We start from the raw sequence: 18,782 nt of genomic DNA on the forward strand, positions 1-18,782 counted from the left end.
GTCCTCCATCAGGTTAAGTCATATTCATGAAAAAAATTAGTTTGCGATGTCCTAAGAGTAATGTTGTGGTAATATCCTAATATCTTTTCAATGTTTAGGGGTAACGTACTCCCTCATGACTGGTGTAAGTGCTATAAAGTGAAGAAGCATCAGCTTCAGCTTTTCCCCCTGTCGTTTATCCCAGAGCTTACCCCTCAGTCACTAGCTCCGCCCTTGCACCATAGCTCGTGACCGGAAGAGAAGATGAGTCGTTTTGAGGGGGAGGGGAGGTTAACGTTTTTGATTAAAGATTACGAGGGCACATGAATTAAAAAAAAAATTAAGTGCACGGATAAATTATTTATAATAAACACTACAGTATTCCATTAAAAAATAAGAATTTTCTATTTTGATTTCATGGTGACTTTAACTTATAACTTGTTATTAATGCGACACACCTTCATCTGCACAGAGGGATGGTGTCCGCGAATATGAGCGAAGATGTTGGATGTATTGCCTGCTTTTGCAGCCACTTTGCATCCACATTTTTTGCAAATTGGATCCTTCCTCAAGGACAACCCCGCGTTCATTTTTTTAAAAATCCGAAGTATTCCCATACTGCAGATATTAACTTTTTTTCGGCGGGGATGGAGATGAGATATAATCTCTGTCTCTGTCATTTTCTCTGCTGCACGTGCGTGTAAGCAGCCGAGTGAATGCAGAGTGAAGCAGCCGAGCGGAAATACGTTGCATGTGCGTGGGTGAAATTTTTTTTCATTCTTTTTTTTTTTTAACCATAGATATGCAAATGTTTTCCGTATGATAACCGTGCACGTTCAAACCATGATAAACCCTCATACCGGTATATCGTTACAACCCTAATTGAATTAAGTCTTTTTTGTTTTCCTCATTGTCAACAGATTGATGCTGCTTTTCTTCCTGTCCCCCTCACAGGACGTGTGTAAGTCACTGTCCGCTGGGTTATTTTGAGGACGGAGAGGCCCGCAGATGTCGCCGCTGTCACCGAGGCTGTGAGAAGTGTGTGGCTCGTGGGCCGAACGAGTGCCGCTCCTGCCGGAGAGGGCTCTACTTCTACTCGAAGGAGAGCACCTGTGTGGAGACCTGTCCCGCCGGCTGCTTCCACGACGACGGTAAGTCTGACCAATATGGGACGTCCACTGATACATTTCACTTATGAGTTTGAGCTGAAGTTTCTATACAACCATATAGAACCGTATGTATCTAGTAAATACCAAACCGAGGTCTGTCACTTTTAATAATAATTTAAAAGAAACGCAGTATATCGTCCATTTATTTACTTCTATTACTTCTATTTATTTCGATCATTATTTCTATTTATTTCTATTTAATTATTATTTTACTAATTTAAGGTGCCAAAGCAACTTATAAATGATGAACGTCATAAGCGATTTATCACCAAAGAGCCAACAGTACTTGCAGTACTGCAAAGTTTTATGATTAATTTCAGGCAAATTAACCAGTTAATTAAAATAAATTAATAAATTATAGATTTTGCTATCCTCGTACTACTAAGCTAATGATGTGGTACTCTGATAAGCATAAAACACATAACAGTGTACTGTGTAAATGTTAAAGTAGTCATTTATGTTATTAAAATTTACATTATATATACATATACATATAAATATATAATTCATAATCTAATTAATCACAAAATAAATTTGAAGCTATTTTTGTGTTAAATGAGAAAGTATCAAGTAGACATTACAAACTGTAGCTTTAGAAAGAAATGTTTTATTTGATTCAACATAAAATGTATTACTCATAAACATTTAGGCTACAATGACCTAACGTAAACTATGGAACATAAAAGAAGATAATTTAATAAAACATCTCAGTGTTTTTTGTTCATACAATGAAAGTCATTGGTAACCAAAACTTTGTTACCAACAGTCTTTAAAATACCTTCTTTTATGTTCCACAAAAGAAAGGTTTGAAACATCATGAGGGTCAGTAAATGATGACAGAATTTAAATTTAATGTTTTTATTTTTTATTTAATTTTTTGTGTATGAAATGATACTCTAAATAAGAAACTAAATCTGCCAGCAGGTGGCGGAAAGTGTCTTTATGAGTCATTCATTCATTCTTTGAAACATCATGAGGGTCAGTAAATGATGACAGAATTTAAATTTAATGTTTTTATTTTTTATTTAATTTTTTTTGTATGAAATGATACTCTAAATAAGAAACTAAATCTGCCAGCAGGTGGCGGAAAGTGTCTTTATGAGTCATTCATTCATTCGATTCGTTCAAACGGCGGATTCATTCAGGAATGAAGTAAACGGCTCTCTATGAATGAGCCTTTGAATCATTGATTCACATGATTCGTTCAAAACGTGGATTCATTCAGAAACTAATCACCGCTGTGTTGCTCACAGAAGCACAACAGTTCTGCTATGGCTTTAAAGCTAATATATTCTCTGCAAAATTTAGCAAAAACACATTGTGTTTAAAATATAACACAATATCAACTTCTTATTTACTGAACTGTTGTATAAAATCACATTTAAACTCGTAATATTCGGGACAAAATCACCACTCGTGTAATACTGCTCTTTTTGCTCATGTGATATCGCTTATCATATGATATAAATATGAGACAAAAACTCATACAGGGGCATTTTTTGCCTCAATATCTTTTATTTTAGGGCATAACTGCACTTATGGGCATCATATTTGTCAATAGTGAACTATATGAAATGTAAGATGACGTACAGGTCTGGGGGCGGGGCCAGTGCGTTAACTGCGTAAAAATATTTTAATCATGTTATTTTTTACATATATACATAGAGCGAGAGATAATTTAATAAAGTATTAATAAAATATTCACATAAAATATTTATTTACATGTTCCAAACCCACATTATTTTGTTTATATATATATATATATATATATATATATATATATGTTGACAGTGTTTTTGTCCTTTTTGAGGCCTAACAGATGTGAAAACTCTGAGCAGTTGTGTGTAAAAGAACCGATTCTTCAACTTCTGTGTTTCCCAAAAAATAACATCATACAGGTGTGGAACGTCATGAGGGTGAACTAATAGTAAATAGTGTCAGAATTCGTATTTATGGCTTTAACTTTTCTTTTTAAAGACTGCCTATATAATCACAGAACAGAGTGTATTTGTTTAGTCAGCGGTGAAGCGTGGCTCACATGTGCGCAGAGCAGAAGAAGGCAGTGCTTTCATTGATTCTGCTTCATGCTGTTGTTTGTCCCTCGTTGTTTCCGTCTTGTTGATAACAGCTGCTGGGACGGAGATGAGCTCTAGTTATCTCCACAAATCAGACTGATTGAGCGTCTTTCACAGTCGGAGAACGGAGAGTTTGAGTTGGTTTATGGTTGTTTGCACGCTCGTCCTCAGCTGCTGAACACATGCGGAGCCATGCGTCTGGAACAGATGTGTTTAGTGGCAGCGTGAATGGATGAAATTTGCACATACCCAAGTATGAATTGCATCCAGATGCCCAGATATTTCACTCACTGCTGATCGGAACAAATTAGAGGTAATATAAAACTCAAAGGTCTAAATTTGTCTCTCCCTCTCTCTTTTTGTCTGTCTTTCGTGCAGCACTGGGAATAATTAACTGCAAAAAAAACAACAAATCAACAAGAACAAAAAAATGCTGTGATGACTTCCATCATGCATACATGTTTTGTTTTTCTGAGATAAATTGGGTATTTTTTTTATCTTGGGTGCTTTTGTCTTTTTCTCTGCTAGTATCTTCTGTTCTTTCTAGATTTACGTCATTTAGAGTGTGTAAATCTGGTGGGAAACAGCTGCTATTACGGGCTGGCAATTTTAATATATAATTCATAAAACATTCGATCATAAAATAAATAAGAATGAATTCTGGAATCTGCAACAGGGTTCTGTTTCATTATAAAACCTTTCTTCATATCACAGGAAAAATGTTGAAGTGCTAAAGGCTCTTTACAGCGCTTTCGTGTGAGTCAGTGCACATGCATTCAGTCCATTTGCACGTGAATCAGTTATCAGTGTTTTGAGTTTGTGTGATACATGTGATTGTCATTGACACTGTCTTTATAAACACACAATGTATTTGCTGCTTTAATGTGCTGTCTGTGCTGAGTAAAAGTGCTCTAAATAGGAACATGTAACCATAATTGGTTCATAAGGCTATAGATTGCAGTTTGTTTGCAGCTTGAATGTTAAGTGAAATTAAAAAATGAAACTAAAAACTTAACTACTTTCAGCTAGTTGCTGAAGGCAATATTTGTAAGTTTTATTTAGTTTAACTTAGTAAAATAACTAAAACTGAAATTAAAAAATAAAAACTATAGGTGCACATTTATGACTAAATCTAATAAAAATGAAAAACAAATTAAAATAAGTAAACTTTTACCTGAGATTTAAATTAAAAAATAAAAATAAAATAAATTCAAAATCTTAATAAAAACTACAGTATTTAAAACTACAATATATAATTCTAACTTATTTTATTTTAACTAAAGGTGCTAAGCCAACCTTTCTAAAATTTAAATGAAAACCACCAAAAAAAAGGAAAATAATATTTAAAAATTATAAGAAGGCTTATTTTGATTAATTTAATTGTTTTTGTGCATGTTGGTTACAATGTGATCTTGTAAATATTGTATTATTTTCTTAAAGTGTTAATAAAATAATGCACATATACTATTTCGAATATTAAAATACTTATTTATTTTTTGATATATATAATGGAAAGTCCTCTTTGTAATAATTATAATAATAATAATAATAATAACAACAGTAAGTTTCAACTGTTCAGCAATTGCACAAAACAACCTGATGAGAAAGAAGTGCGCAACTTCATGTCCCGTGTTGAACCGCTGCTCTCAGAGTGTGGCAGTTGAGATGCGGCCCAAGAACATTTGATAATCCTCACTGGATTGTTGCTTGATTGCTGCGTAAATAAAACCAAATGTTTGCGGCTATTGAGCATTTAAACATCTCTTAAAGCCAATCGAGTTTAATGAACGTCGACCCCTCTTTGCACTCCATGCACGATATATACAGAGTTCTGAATTCTCATGACGTCTGTAGCCTCGCGCTGGTGCGGATGAAATAGCGTAAGAAGTCTGGCTTTGGGGTTTTGTGTGGGTTCAGGACATCTAGAGTACATCTGGTCATCTTTATGCATGCTGTCTTTGCTGTGGTTTAGACGAGCCGTACTGAGACAGACCGGGCTTTAGTTCTTGAAAGGCAGTCTGGTTTTGTGAAGGGTAAAACGCAGCACGCTTTGCGCCGTGACCTCTCAACGGCGTTTAATCTGTCAGGGTTATATATCGTGATGCGCAGATCGAGAGCGAATGCATGGAATCTTTTAGATTCACATTGTCTGCGTCACACTTGCTCCATAGATTATTGAAACGCCTGTCATTTTCAACCGCTGACCCACAATACCCCACTTCCATAACAAAACAGCTCTTTTAGCCAGGACTAGATCAACCCACCGTGAAGAAGCCTGCAGAGTTGTTTTCTCAGACGCACATTAACTCAAGTTTTGGACCGAGAATCACTGGTCACTCTTGATTTGTTTGAAAATATATTTTCGTTTGACACTAGTTTTAGACTATGCCACATTTAGAGCACTAAAAGCTTAAAGGAGCCTCACATACAGATTTGGAAATAGAGCTGTTACAATTATGACAGTTGTGTTTGCTGTGACAGTTATGACATTTTGATGGTTGATTATTTATCAAACTAATACTAACAATTGACGGTCTGATTTATCTTTTTTTGTCCTTGTGTATCACAGTGAGAATTTCAAAATAATCTATCATTTGCATTAATGGTTGGTAAAAGATGCACATCATAAAGTGACATACTGTAGATATAATATTCCAGATATTCAAATATTATTTATTTATTTAACATAATGGAAAGTCCACTGTTGTTATAGTAATAACAATAATTACTATTAATGTTTATTTTTTGTATTATAATTATAAAAACAATATATAAAAAATACCTGTTATATATATTTTTTGTCCTGCTCTTGGTGTGAATAGGCCTTAAGTTGCATAAAAGTTATGTAAATGTAGGCAGTCATATGTTTCAGATAGTTTTGATGTCTTACTGATGTTTTTGCTTTACACAATGTTTGCTCTTTAAATCTGTGGAAATATTGCAGTGAACTGCTGTATGGGTTTAATCTTTTCTTCATTTTCTCCTTTTCCTGATTAAAGTCTGGCAGGAATGACCTGCGTTCCAGAATGTGCCAATGGAACGTTTTTTAACCTGGAAGAAATGAAGTGCAGCCCTTGCCACATCTCCTGCTCCACATGCACAGGTCACATTCTATTCTATTCTATTCTATTCTATTCTATTCTATTCTGTTCTGTTCTGTTCTGTGTGAATAGGCCTTAAGTTGCATAAAAGTTATGTAAATGTAGGCAGTCATATGTTTCAGATAGTTTTGATGTCTTACTGATGTTTTTGCTTTACACAATGTTTGCTCTTTAAATCTGTGGAAATATTGCAGTGAACTGCTGTATGGGTTTAATCTTTTCTTCTTCATTTTCTCCTTTTCCTGATTAAAGTCTGGCAGGAATGACCTGCGTTCCAGAATGTGCCAATGGAACGTTTTTTAACCTGGAAGAAATGAAGTGCAGCCCTTGCCACATCTCCTGCTCCACATGCACAGGTCACATTCTATTCTATTCTATTCTATTCTATTCTATTCTATTCTGTTCTGTTCTGTTCTGTTCTGTCCCATCCCATCCCATCCTGTCCCTCTCATCCCATCCTTTCTATTCTATTCTGTTCTGTCCCATCCTATCCTGTCCCTCCCATCTCTTTCTATTCTATTCTGTTCTGTTCTGTCTCGTCCTGTCCTGTCCTGTCCTGTCCTGTCCTGTCCTACCCTATCCTATCCTATCCTATCCTATCCTATCCTATCCTATCCTATCCTATCAAATCAAATCAAATCAAATCAAATCAAATCATATCGTATCCCATCCCATCTCATTCCATTTAATTCCATTCTATTCCATCCCATTACATTCTATCCCATCATGTCCCATCCCATTACATTTATTTACATTCCATCTCATTCCATCCCATTACATTCTATCCCATCCCATCCAGTTCCATTCAATTCTATCCCATCCCATCCCGTTCCATCCCATTAAATTTGTCCCATCCCATTCCGTTACATTCCATCATGTTCCATTCCATTCAAATTTTCCCATCCCATTCCGTTCCATTACATCCTGTTCCGTTCCATTCAATTTTTCCCATCCCATTCCATTCTGTTCCATTCCATTCAAATTTTCCCATCCCCTTCCGTTCCATTACATCCTGTTCCGTTCCATTCAATTTTTCCCATCCCATTCCATTCCATTCCATTCTGTTCCATTCCATTTCATCTCATCTCATCCCATCCTATCCCATTCCTTTCTAATCCATTCCATTCTATCCCATCCCGTCCCATCTCATTCTGTCCCGTCTTGTACCGTCCAGTTCCGTTCCGTTACTAGAACCTGTCAGACAGGTAAACTGTAGCAGACCTTGAGGAACGAGTCGAGAAATCCGTGCAATACACTGTTTACTCCGACTCAAGTAATTCTCACAGAATATGAAATTAACTGAACGCAAAAGCAGACAAATGAGATCAGATATCCTTTAACTTGCTTACCAACGAGTTCACAGCGAGAAACTGAAGAGTAAAGCGTTTGTATTGTTTTGAGGACAGCAGGAGCGAACGAGCCGCTGCCAGTCCTGTATCACTACTGCTGCTCAGCCATAGAACCTAATTAACTTACTTCATTACACACACTCACCAGAGACGCCTGATAAGCCCTGAGTTGTTTGCTTTCCAAGTGTGTTTGTCATTTATTATTATTATTATTTTTAATATGTCTAAATAGATTACTTTTTATTTATTAGTTTTTTAATGTTTTATTTTAGATAACGCTTATTTTAAGCAAAGAAAATGCATTTATTCATTAATGAAGTGCATTTATTTGATGTAAAATACAGTAAAAATTGCAATATTTTGAAATATTATTACAATTTCAAATAACTGTTTTCTATTTGAATATATTTTAAAATGTCATTTATTTCTGTGATCAAAGCTGAATTTTCAGCATCATTACTCCAGTATTCAGTGTCACATGATCTTCAGAAATCATTCTAATATGCTGATTTGCTGTTCAAGCAAACATTTCCGATTATTATCACTGTTGAAAACATTTGTGCTGCTTCATATGTTTGTGGAAACCATACTATGTTATTTTACAGGATTCTTTGATGAATAAGGACAGCATTTCTTTGAAATATAATCTTTTGTAACATCATAAATGTCTTTGCTGTCACTTTTGATCAATTTAATGCATCCTTGCTGAATAAAAGAACCTTTTATTCACCTCTATAAGAGATCACATTGACATGGTTGACCTGCTGCAGGAGAAAGTCTCTTGTGCCGCTGCTTTAATCTTAGAGATGAGCTGATCAGGCCAGATAGCTGGAAGTAGACAAGAAAGTCTTCAGCTGATGGTGCATAACTTTGCACTGTTAACATCATGGCTCTGTCACCAGCCGTCCCAAACACGCCTCAGGTGAAGATCCCAATGAATTGCAAATGTAATGGAGAACTGAGCTAACAGTGGGCTTGTGTTTGCAGGTCCAGGACTGGAGGAGTGCATTCAGTGTGTGCCGGACTACTTACAGCAGGAGTGGCGGTGCGTCCGAACCTGTGCTCCCGGATACTACAGAGGAGAGGCGGCAGGATTCACACAGAAGATGTGCCGCAAGTGAGTCCTGCACACGTCTCACATGACCACTGTACTGCTGCATTCAGGCAAAAACTGTCACCAATTCTTGGGTTATGAATATGCATTTCGGATGCTTTAAAATGCGGATGCATTTTATTAAACATTTTTCTTACGATGTTTAAAATTAAAGGTGTTTCATATTTAAATTGGCGGGATGGTCCTTTTTGTCTCAAAGGAAGGAAATGCACATGCTGTTGTTTATTGCTAAGGCATTGTTAGGTAAATGACCAATTTATATCTGTAATCTTTTATCTTTTTATACCTGCAATTATAGCACTAGATCTACTGTTAAACTTCTTTTAGAGTATGCTCAGAGCTTGGCAAAACTGCCCTCTCTTTTTTCCCGTTGTTATGGAACGAGCTGCAGAGTGTTATAATGCTGGAAGCTCTCCCCTCTTTAAAAGTTTTTAAAAATCTCTTAAAAAGGAAACATGTACTTGCTTTAAGTCATTTTTTGATTTGTTATCACATTAGTGCAGGTCTAAATGTTGTTAGACTCCCTGGAAGAAGAGATTTTGCATCTAACTGGTACTATCCTGGTAAAATAAAGGATAAATAAAAAATAATTATAAAAGTAACATTACAGTTCTCATAAAGAATGTACAGTTAAAATGTCAAGTACTAAGACTGCCAAGCTAACATCTTTCTGTCAGGTCATTCTCTTTGTCTTTGTTTTCAACTTTTATGCCATCAAGGCTTTTTCTCTTTTTTTTTTTCTTAGCTACTGCTTATATGTCTCATTGGAATTGCAGAATTGTAGCCTTGGTACAAGAATTGTGTGCTTGGTATTTACATTGGAATTCTTTCTTATTGCTCTCTGGCAGAAATATGAACACACACACACACACAGACACACTTACGTTGGTTTTTATGGTTTATGGGGACTCTCCATAGGCGTAATGGGTTTTATACTGTACAAACCGTATTTTCTATCGCACTGCACAAACACTACACCTAAACCTACCCCTCACAGGAAACTTTCTGCATTTTTAGATAAAAAAAAAAAAACACCATTTAGTGTGTTTTTTAAGCCTTTTGAATTACGGGGACACACCGAAAGTGTCCTCATAAATCACCTTCACATTGAATAATATTTATTTTATATTAATATGCAAGTTATATATTCCTATATTATAGAATTCTATAAATATATATTGTCTATATAAGTTATATTTCAAGTTTTTTTTTAGTTTATGCTTGCTCTTTTTTTTGTATAATCTGTGTAATGATCGATAAGCAGTCGGTTTTTCAGATAAACCAGAGAGAACCAGCAGAGGAAAGTGCAGCACAGATCTTTCATGTATGGCTGAGATTTACAGCGTTTTAGATTCCTGTAATGTGCAGCATAAGGGCGGCGGGAGAGGATACGCCTCTGCACTCCACAATTTATAAATCAACAGTCTTTTGCTTTATGAATGCTGTCTAAAGCAAATAGAGGCTTTTATGAAGGTCACGGATGGTGATTGCAGTAGAGGCGGGTTCTTCTCCGAGTCCAGTTGAGCTTCACTGGAGGCAAATAGATCAGACAGCCGTAAAAAAACAGGTAAAGTGTGGCCCTGAGGTAACCAATCCACACTGAAAGACATTCAGTTTGAACTCGTATACCAGCAAATGATAAAGTACATATAGTAAATACTGTATAAGAGCACAGAGGTCACACATGCAGTGTCAAGGATGGTTTCACAGCTCTTATGGATGACCTTAGAGGTTGTCATTTTTATGTCAATCAGAGCTTGTGTATTTTATAATGGTAAAGTAGCCCTCTTCAAATTATAATGGGCTTAGTACTATATAAAAGATGTTCATTGTGTTTTAACTGGTTTTGAAAACAGCATGCATGCTTTACTTGAAGATTCATGGACATTCAAATTAGGGTAAAAATTGTTTAGTACGTTCACAACTGTTGTTTTCTGTACACGCACACTATGTGGTCAGTAGGAGTTTTTTTTTTTTAATTAATAGTTTAATTCTGCAAGGATGCATTAAAGTGGTCAGAAGTGACAGTGAAGACATTTATAATGTTATAAGATTTCCTTTTTTATATAAACGCTGTTCTTTTTGACCATGTTTATCAAAGAATCCTGAAAACACATTAATCAGCACAACTGTTTTCAACATTGATAAGAATAATAAATGTTTCTTTTCTTAAGCAGCAAATCAGAATATTAGAATGATTTCTGAAGATCATGTGACACTGAAGACTGGAGTAATGATGCTGGAAATCCAGCTTTGCATCACAGATAATATGAATTACATATTAATATATATTCAAATAGAAATCAGTTATTTGAAATTGTAAAAATATTTCACAATATTACTGTTTTTACTGTCATTTTGATCAAATAAATGCATCCTTGGTGAGCAGACATCTTTCAAAATTTCAGTCGTCGATATAAAACCAGTAAAATTTCACAATTTGTGATACCACATTAAAGGAACAGTTCATTTAAAATGAAATTTTGTCATCATTTACTCCATTTTGGCCACATGTTAACTAGATGTTAATGACATTATTTAACCACGTGTCAGAGTTGCGACGCAAGAAATCACAGTAAACAAGGTACATTTAGACTCGCAGTGTTGCCAGATCTTGCTATAAAAATAAGAACAAGTCCATAATAAATCCAAACTTGGAAATATGCAACATACTGAAACATCACAACCTGCTTTATGGACTCCATAAACTGGATTGCTTTATTAGCCGAGCACAAATAATAAGCATTTAAAATAAGTGGTCATGGCAACCCTTCAAGCGTGCTCTGCAAAGCAGCTTTCTAAACAAAAACAAAACACGGCAGCTCTGTCGACGGTGGCTAAGTTATAATTGCGGGGCATATTGAGTCTTTGGTTGCTGTAATATTACTTTGGTCAAAAATAGTGGATACCAAACGTGCAAGATAGCAAAACATTGCTACAATGGCGTCAGCCATCACATTTTCCAGAGTGAGTTCTGTTCCATATGCACACAAAACTAGAATTTAAGGGATTCACTCGTTAATATACATATGAGGTTAATAAGTAAACAGTCATGTTTGTCAGATGTAGAAGCAGCATCAATACCAACTCGGTGGACCGGTGTGTGAATGAGACGCGCACTTAATGAGCATTAATTGGCATTCAGAGTGAACGCTCTGAGCCGTCAGATACACATCAGGATACCTGATCTCTTTCAACTCCAGAACTAATGACCTGGACTAGTATGCAGAGCGCTGAGATGCTGATATGGGCGGTTCAATTAACAAGCCCAGTGTCATAAACATGAGCTCAATGTTCCTCCGCCAGCATCAGTTTTATGGCACAGTTTGAATCCTGCTCTTGATTAGAACAAGAGTTTAATAAAGTAACTAATGCTAAAGAGTACTACAGAGTTTCTGTGGGTCTTAAAATGTATTCGACGTCTTAATTTGCCCTTGCACAAATGAAGGCCTAAAACTTCTTAAATCGAGGCAGAAAGTCTTAAATTCATAAATGTTGCATGCACGCATGTTTTCCAGTACAAATATCTAAACATAAATCAAGATAAATTTACTTGAGATGCAGATTGAACATGCAAAGTCTTGCTTTCTGAGAAATTCAACAAAATTAAGTCAAGTGAGTTGATGCTTTTAGCAACATTTTGCAATTTTACTGCAACGTAATTTTTCTTCTTAAGTAAATGGTCTTTAGAAATTTGCACTGGAAAACAAGACAATCTTTCAAACTTCAAAGCATTGCTAAAACAAGACATTTATGTTTAGAGACCATGTTGGTGTATTTTGTTCCATTCAGATCATTCCTTACATTTTCTTTACTTTATCTTAAATTTACCTTCATAAAAACCTGCAGAAACGCTGTACTAAAGAAGCACTTTGTGATTGACGGCTGTCATTCACTGGCGTTGATGCATCAGATGCAACAGTTGATGTAGACATTCATTTAATGATGCTCCTGTTCTGATCGCCTGGCTTCCCTCGTGTTTTCAGGAAATCTGTCACTATCATTTGTGACCCTGGAGCACAAAACCAGTCTTAAGTCGCTTGGGTATATTTTTAGCAATAGCCAAAAAAACATTGTATGGGTCAAAATTATCGATTTTTCTTTTATGCCAAAAATCATTAGGATATTAAGTAAATATCATGTTCCATGAAGATATTTTGTAAACTTCCTACCGTAAATATATCAAAACTTAATTTTTGATTAGTAATATGCATTGCTAAGAACTTAGTTTGGATAACTTTAAAGGTGATTTTCTCACTATTTTGATTTTTTTGCACCCTCAGATTCCAGATTTTCAAATAGTTGTATCTCAGCCAAATATTGTCCTATCATAACAATATTTGTCATAACATTGACCCTTATGATTGGTTTTGTGGTCCAGGGTCACATTTATCAAAATCGAGTCTTTACGTAAAAAGCTGATTTTTTGCTGTGGATTTTCAGGTGTGAGGAGCACTGTTTGAGCTGTCAGGGTCCTGGAACCAGCTGCACGCAGTGTAAGGAGGGATACAGCCTCGTCAGCCGGACCTGCATCATGAACGCCACCTGTAACAACGGTATGTGCCTTCATATAATACAGATATTAGATACAAACCCATCAGCAGATCACTAGAGCTGTTGGAATGATTCATGTCTTAATTAAAGGTGGGGTAAGTGATTTCTGGTAGCCAATGTTGACATTTGAAATCACCAAAACAAACACGCCCCTACCCCAAAAAGGTCTCGCCCCTATTTTGATAGCTCCGCCCCACTTTAATCTCTCACCCTCAGCAGTCACAGTCTTAATTGCTAAAATGCATTTAGATAATCTATTTAATTATCTAATTCATCTTTCTCTCTCTTAAGATCAAGACGTGAATAATTACACTGATTTGTGAATGATTTATTAAGTAGAATCAGTCATTGTTTGTGAATCAGGCTAATAATTAATCAATTATTTGTGTATTTATATTTCTACATATGAGCACACATATTTGATTGTATTTGTATTTTTAATATTAAGTGTGTTGTTTTAATGCATTTTTATTAAATATTGTATTTATTTTAATCTAATTTAATCTAAATACCACTGCGATCCAGTCTCAGATAAGACCAGAATGGATGAATGGATTAGATGGTGATCTGTTTAATTATGTTTAACTGTGGTCTGTCATATGAACAAGCAGTCAATAATTATGCTGATTTGAAGTACACATACAGTGATGACTCGTGAATTTAAAGGAACACTCCACTATTTTTGAAAATAGGCTAATTTTCCAACTCCCCTAGAGTTAAACAGTTGAGTTTTACCGTTTTTGAATTCATTCAGCCGGTCTCCGGGTCTGGCGGTAGCACTTTTCGTGTACTTAGACAGACGGAAAATGAAAAGTAGCGATTTTCTAGGCCGATATGGCTAGGAATAGTGGAGTGTTCCTTTAAGACTGATTCATGAGTCATTGTGGCTGATTCAATTAATCAGTTCTGGCTTATAAGAGTCATTTGATTGTGAATCAGGCTGCACTGGTTACGCTGTATGCTTACTGCGCTGTTTGACAATGCAATAGAAAACATTTTTATTATTTTTCAGCGCCCAAACTTAACTCAATTCAGTGTACAAACTCACAACTTGCATAAAGCATCGTCGATTTAGCCATGGCACTGTAGATTCAGTGATGGGCGTGCAATGAACTTTTAACAGAATAAAACATGATGAGAACGATTGGATTCCCACAGTTGTTGATCAGGTACTCGACAATTCTGTGTAGGGGAAAAAAGATTCACTGAGACATTCTGTTGAACATCTGATTTTGTGTTTGACGAAATAAGAAATGTAAAAGTAAATGATAACAGGAGTTTGACTTTTGGATAAACTGTCCCTTTAAAGTATAATAGGTTGGTTTTATTTTGTTGCAAAGAAGTTTGGACAAGCAACTTGGTCAGCTTTTATGAGACTTGTTGTTTGATTCTAAAGTCAAAAACTTTCATATGTATTCACTGACTTCCATTTGGCCTTGTTTATTTATATATTTATTATTTTTTCATAAAGTTTTGCAAGGAGCTTTTTGTTATTATAATCACATTGAGTAATTCATACGGATGATGTCATGTCAAACTGACCTGACCCGGGTGTTTACGAGGTTTTTAGACTTCAAATCAACTCTAACACAGTTTGTTGTTGCACAGCTATAAACGCTGATGCTAGAGAGAGAAGAAAGAGGAACACAATGAGCAAAAAGATTTCAGAAGAGAGAGAGAAGATGAAAGGGAAGAGGGTCATGCGTGAGTGAAAGGCTGGATAAACAGGGCTTGTTGTAAACGGCGGTTATGTGAGTGAGGCAGAGCTTTGGCAGGACAGCAACAATGCTTTCACCGGGATCCACTGCCCCTCGTTCCTCTGGAACCTTCTGTCTGGCCAAACTTACGTAACATGAGCGTCAGATCACCCAGAGAGGAGAAAGAGAGACAGAAGATGGTCCGCTGCTGTCAGTGGCACTTCTGATTCAAGTGTAGGGCGTTTGGGTTTCATCCTAGACTCTTAAAAATAAAGGTTCTTTATTGGTATTGATGGTTTCATGAAGAACCGAGAACATCCATGGAACCTTTCAAATGCAGAAAAGGTTCTTTAGATTTTTGAAATGTTTAACCGTTCATTTAAGAACTGTTCACTGAAAGGTTCTTTGGGGAACCAAAACGATTCTTCTATGACATCACTATAAAAACACCCTTTTGGAGCCTTTATTGAGTGCGTTGGTGGAAAATAATAAGACTCGCTTTGAGGCAAATGTAAGAAACTCTGGAGCATACAAACTCACCAGGATCATTCAGATCTGCGATGAGTTAGACATGATTGAGATCTGAACTTTCTCTTTGTCTTTCCCAGCGGATGAAGTGTTCTGCGAGATGGTCAAATCGAACCGATTATGTGAGAAGAAGCTCTTCCGTCAGTTCTGCTGCCGCACGTGTTTGATGACGGCTGGATGACAGCAAGAGAGGGCTGACCTCCTCTTTCTTTGGTTGTATTATCTAATGTACATTTTAAACTAGTTATACTGTGATTATTAAAGGAATAGTTCACAAAAAATGAAAATTTGCTGAAAAATATACTCATCCTCAGTCCATCCAAGATGAGTTTGTTTCTTCATCAGAACAGATTTGGAGAAATGTAGCACTGCATAACTTGCTCAGCAATGGATGCTCTGCAGTGAATGGGTGCCGTCAGAATGAGAGTCCAAACAGCTGAAAAAAACATCACAAGTAATCCACACCACTCCAGTCCGTCAGTTAATGAATGACTTGTAAAACAAAAAGAAACAAATCAATCATTAAAGCACTTTAACTTCAAAACGTCTCTTGCAGCTAAAATATAAATGCTCTATCCATAATATTGCTTTCTCCAATGAAAAGTCGTCTTGTCTGAATCAGGAGAGAAATATGCACAGATCAAGCACAGTTTACAAGCAAGAACAGTCCAATGTTATTATGGATTATGGACTCGTATTTTTCCCAAAAGCGATGATTTAAAGTTAAAACGTCTTGATGTATTTGTTTCTTACAAACTTTTAGCTTCACAAGACATTAATTGATGAACTGGTTGCCACTGATGTTTTTATCAGCTGTTAAGACTCTCATTTTGACGGCACCCATTCACTGCAGAGCATCCATTACTGAGCAAGTGATGCAGTGCTGCATTTCTCCAAATCTGATGAAGAAACAAACTCATCCACATCTTGTATGGCCTGTGGTTGACTACATTTTCAGCGGTGAACTATTCCTTTAATGACAGAAATAATAATCCTCATTCCAAGAAACCCTGTTAGGGTGCTATTTGATTTAAACAAGATATATATTTTAAGATTGTCTGTTTTTTAAACATGCAGTACATGTATAAATTGCTTCTTTTTTATTCAAAGACATCACTCTGAATTATGATATAACTGTATATGAGAGAAGCCGTTCTCATAACTGATCATGTGATTTCCAGTAAGAATGATTACGTTGGAGAATGCCAGATAACAACTGGAGTGAAACTGCAATGTTAAGAGAGACATTAAGCTTTTAAATCACAAGAATGATCGAGAATAATGACACTGTACATTTTAAACTATGTATCTAATGGTATTTTAAATATCTGAAGGTGGAATAAGTCCATCAAAGCTCTGAAATATAAACCTTTCCTTGATGAAAATGTGTGGCCAAGTCTCTTTTTTTTCCCACAGTGAGCATGCATGTGCCTGGTGGTCTGTGTTTAAGCTCTAATGATCATTTGTTTGTTTTGGTTTTCCAGTGTTTTTCCATGTTCTGATATCAGAGCTTATAAATATTTAGATTGGGCCTGACTATTTGCAATGCATCTTTGTGAACTGTCCTAGTCTGACCCACAGTGACCTGGTGATGCTTTGACTGCAACGTCCTGAAGGGCAATTGATGAACACACACACACACACACTGATCATTGCAGAGAAGGTTCACAGCTGCTCTTAATACCATCTGCACACAGACGAACCCGTGACACATGTTCCTCATTGTGATGTTACTGAACTCTTCAAGCTTCAGTGAATCTCTTTAATGATTCTGGAGTCACTTTGTGTGAAAACACCACAGGACTGATAATAACCAGTATCATGCATAACTGCGTGCATAACATAATACTTTATTAATGAGCCCTGAACTATGATAATACTGTGCTGTTTGATCATTATTGTTCATTATCATTATCATTGCATTTTAACACTTTAGATTAGGGAACACCATTCACTCTTAACTAGTTGCTTAGTAGCATGCATATTGCTAGAATATTGGCTGTTTATTATTGCACATATAAGCACATATTGATGTCTTATTCTGCATCATCTAGATCACTCCATATTCTAACTACCACAACAATACCTTTCTATCAATAAGCAGCAAATTAGGAGTTTAATATAGTATTTTCTAATCTAAAGGTATCATTTAAAGATTAAATGTGTGCATTTGATTGCTCTGAGGATGTTTATAATTTTTAGTTATGTTTTATGCATAATTATCAGCTTTGTCTTAGATGTTTCTCCACAAATTCCTCCGGAGAAATAAAAAGTGGACACAAATGAGTCAATTGTTGATGTACAGCAAGTGTAGGCTATAAAAAGTGAAAAATACTCCAATCACAGCTATATATATGCATGATATGCGTTTTTGATCTATTGAATGAGTTCAATTTGTTTTAGATCTATTGATCATATTGAATGTTGCTTAGAGTCTCTCAGATTCTAAAGGGTATATAGAGGGTTATGATTATTATTTGATGCTATTTTATGATGAACAGATTCACCAGAAATTTACATTGCTCAGATGCTTATGCAGTTATTTTTCATGCGTACCTATCATCTTTATCTCAGATGTTTCTCTTGAAATACCTCAGAAGAAGTCAAATGAACCCATTGCTGTCACGCAGTAAGAGTATAAAGCTGTAATGAATATAGACAGCAGTTCAGATTATTCAGTTATGGAAGAATTTGATGAGAAACAGTTGAGTTCTTACTGAGAATTTTGCCTTGTTATGTTTGTAAATCTGAGCACCATTTGAGACAGTGTTGCGATCTCTGAATCCATGTGTGATTACTGGGGTCTTTTTCACAGAGAAAGATAGTTTTAAGTTTGATCGAACCCTAAAATGCAAAGTCTGTTATCATGTGCTCAACCTTGTCATTATAAACCTGTGAAACACAAAAGAGAAATGATATTAACCCTATAAGCCTATATATCATATTTAATATGAAGATTTAATTTCTAAGGCCTCTAAATTGTCAAAATGATCAAAAGTTTGCTGAAAATCTACATGCCTTCTGTCGTCTGACTGATACATTTTTAGCAAGTAAAAGTTATATTTTAATTATAATTGTATACATCCACCCTCATGTTTTACATATTTTTTTTGCTGTGAAATCTTTACTGATTTATGAAGTAAACTAAGAATAATTTTAGCAGAATTTCAAGATGAATATGATCATCGGGCTTTTAAGGAACGTATTTGTTCATCT

The 18,782-nt window shown here is 35.7% G+C and overlaps 2 protein-coding genes across 2 annotated transcripts in view; both read left to right on the forward strand.

Moving 5' to 3' along the window:
• The window catches only part of LOC107691985 (proprotein convertase subtilisin/kexin type 6-like), an 83,013-nt gene extending 77,804 nt beyond the window's left edge, over positions 1–5,209 (forward strand). The window contains exons 16-17 of the mRNA XM_016490856.1: positions 934–1,130; positions 5,196–5,209. Coding sequence (XP_016346342.1) covers positions 934–1,130; positions 5,196–5,209 — 211 coding nt within the window. The remainder of the gene's footprint in view (positions 1–933; positions 1,131–5,195) is intronic.
• A 1,371-nt stretch (positions 5,210–6,580) lies between these two features.
• Positions 6,581–15,852, forward strand: LOC107691969 (proprotein convertase subtilisin/kexin type 6-like). The gene is made up of 4 exons (XM_016490842.1): positions 6,581–6,680; positions 8,661–8,790; positions 13,231–13,343; positions 15,647–15,852. The coding sequence occupies exons 1-4, from the start codon at positions 6,587–6,589 to the stop codon at positions 15,745–15,747; spliced, it is 438 nt and encodes a 145-aa protein (XP_016346328.1). The 5' UTR covers positions 6,581–6,586; the 3' UTR covers positions 15,748–15,852.
• Positions 15,853–18,782: the final 2,930 nt, after the last annotated feature.

This window comes from Sinocyclocheilus anshuiensis, unplaced genomic scaffold (assembly GCF_001515605.1).
Source record: "Sinocyclocheilus anshuiensis isolate Anshui unplaced genomic scaffold, SAMN03320099.WGS_v1.1 scaffold426, whole genome shotgun sequence".
In the NCBI taxonomy this organism is placed as follows: domain Eukaryota; kingdom Metazoa; phylum Chordata; class Actinopteri; order Cypriniformes; family Cyprinidae; genus Sinocyclocheilus; species Sinocyclocheilus anshuiensis.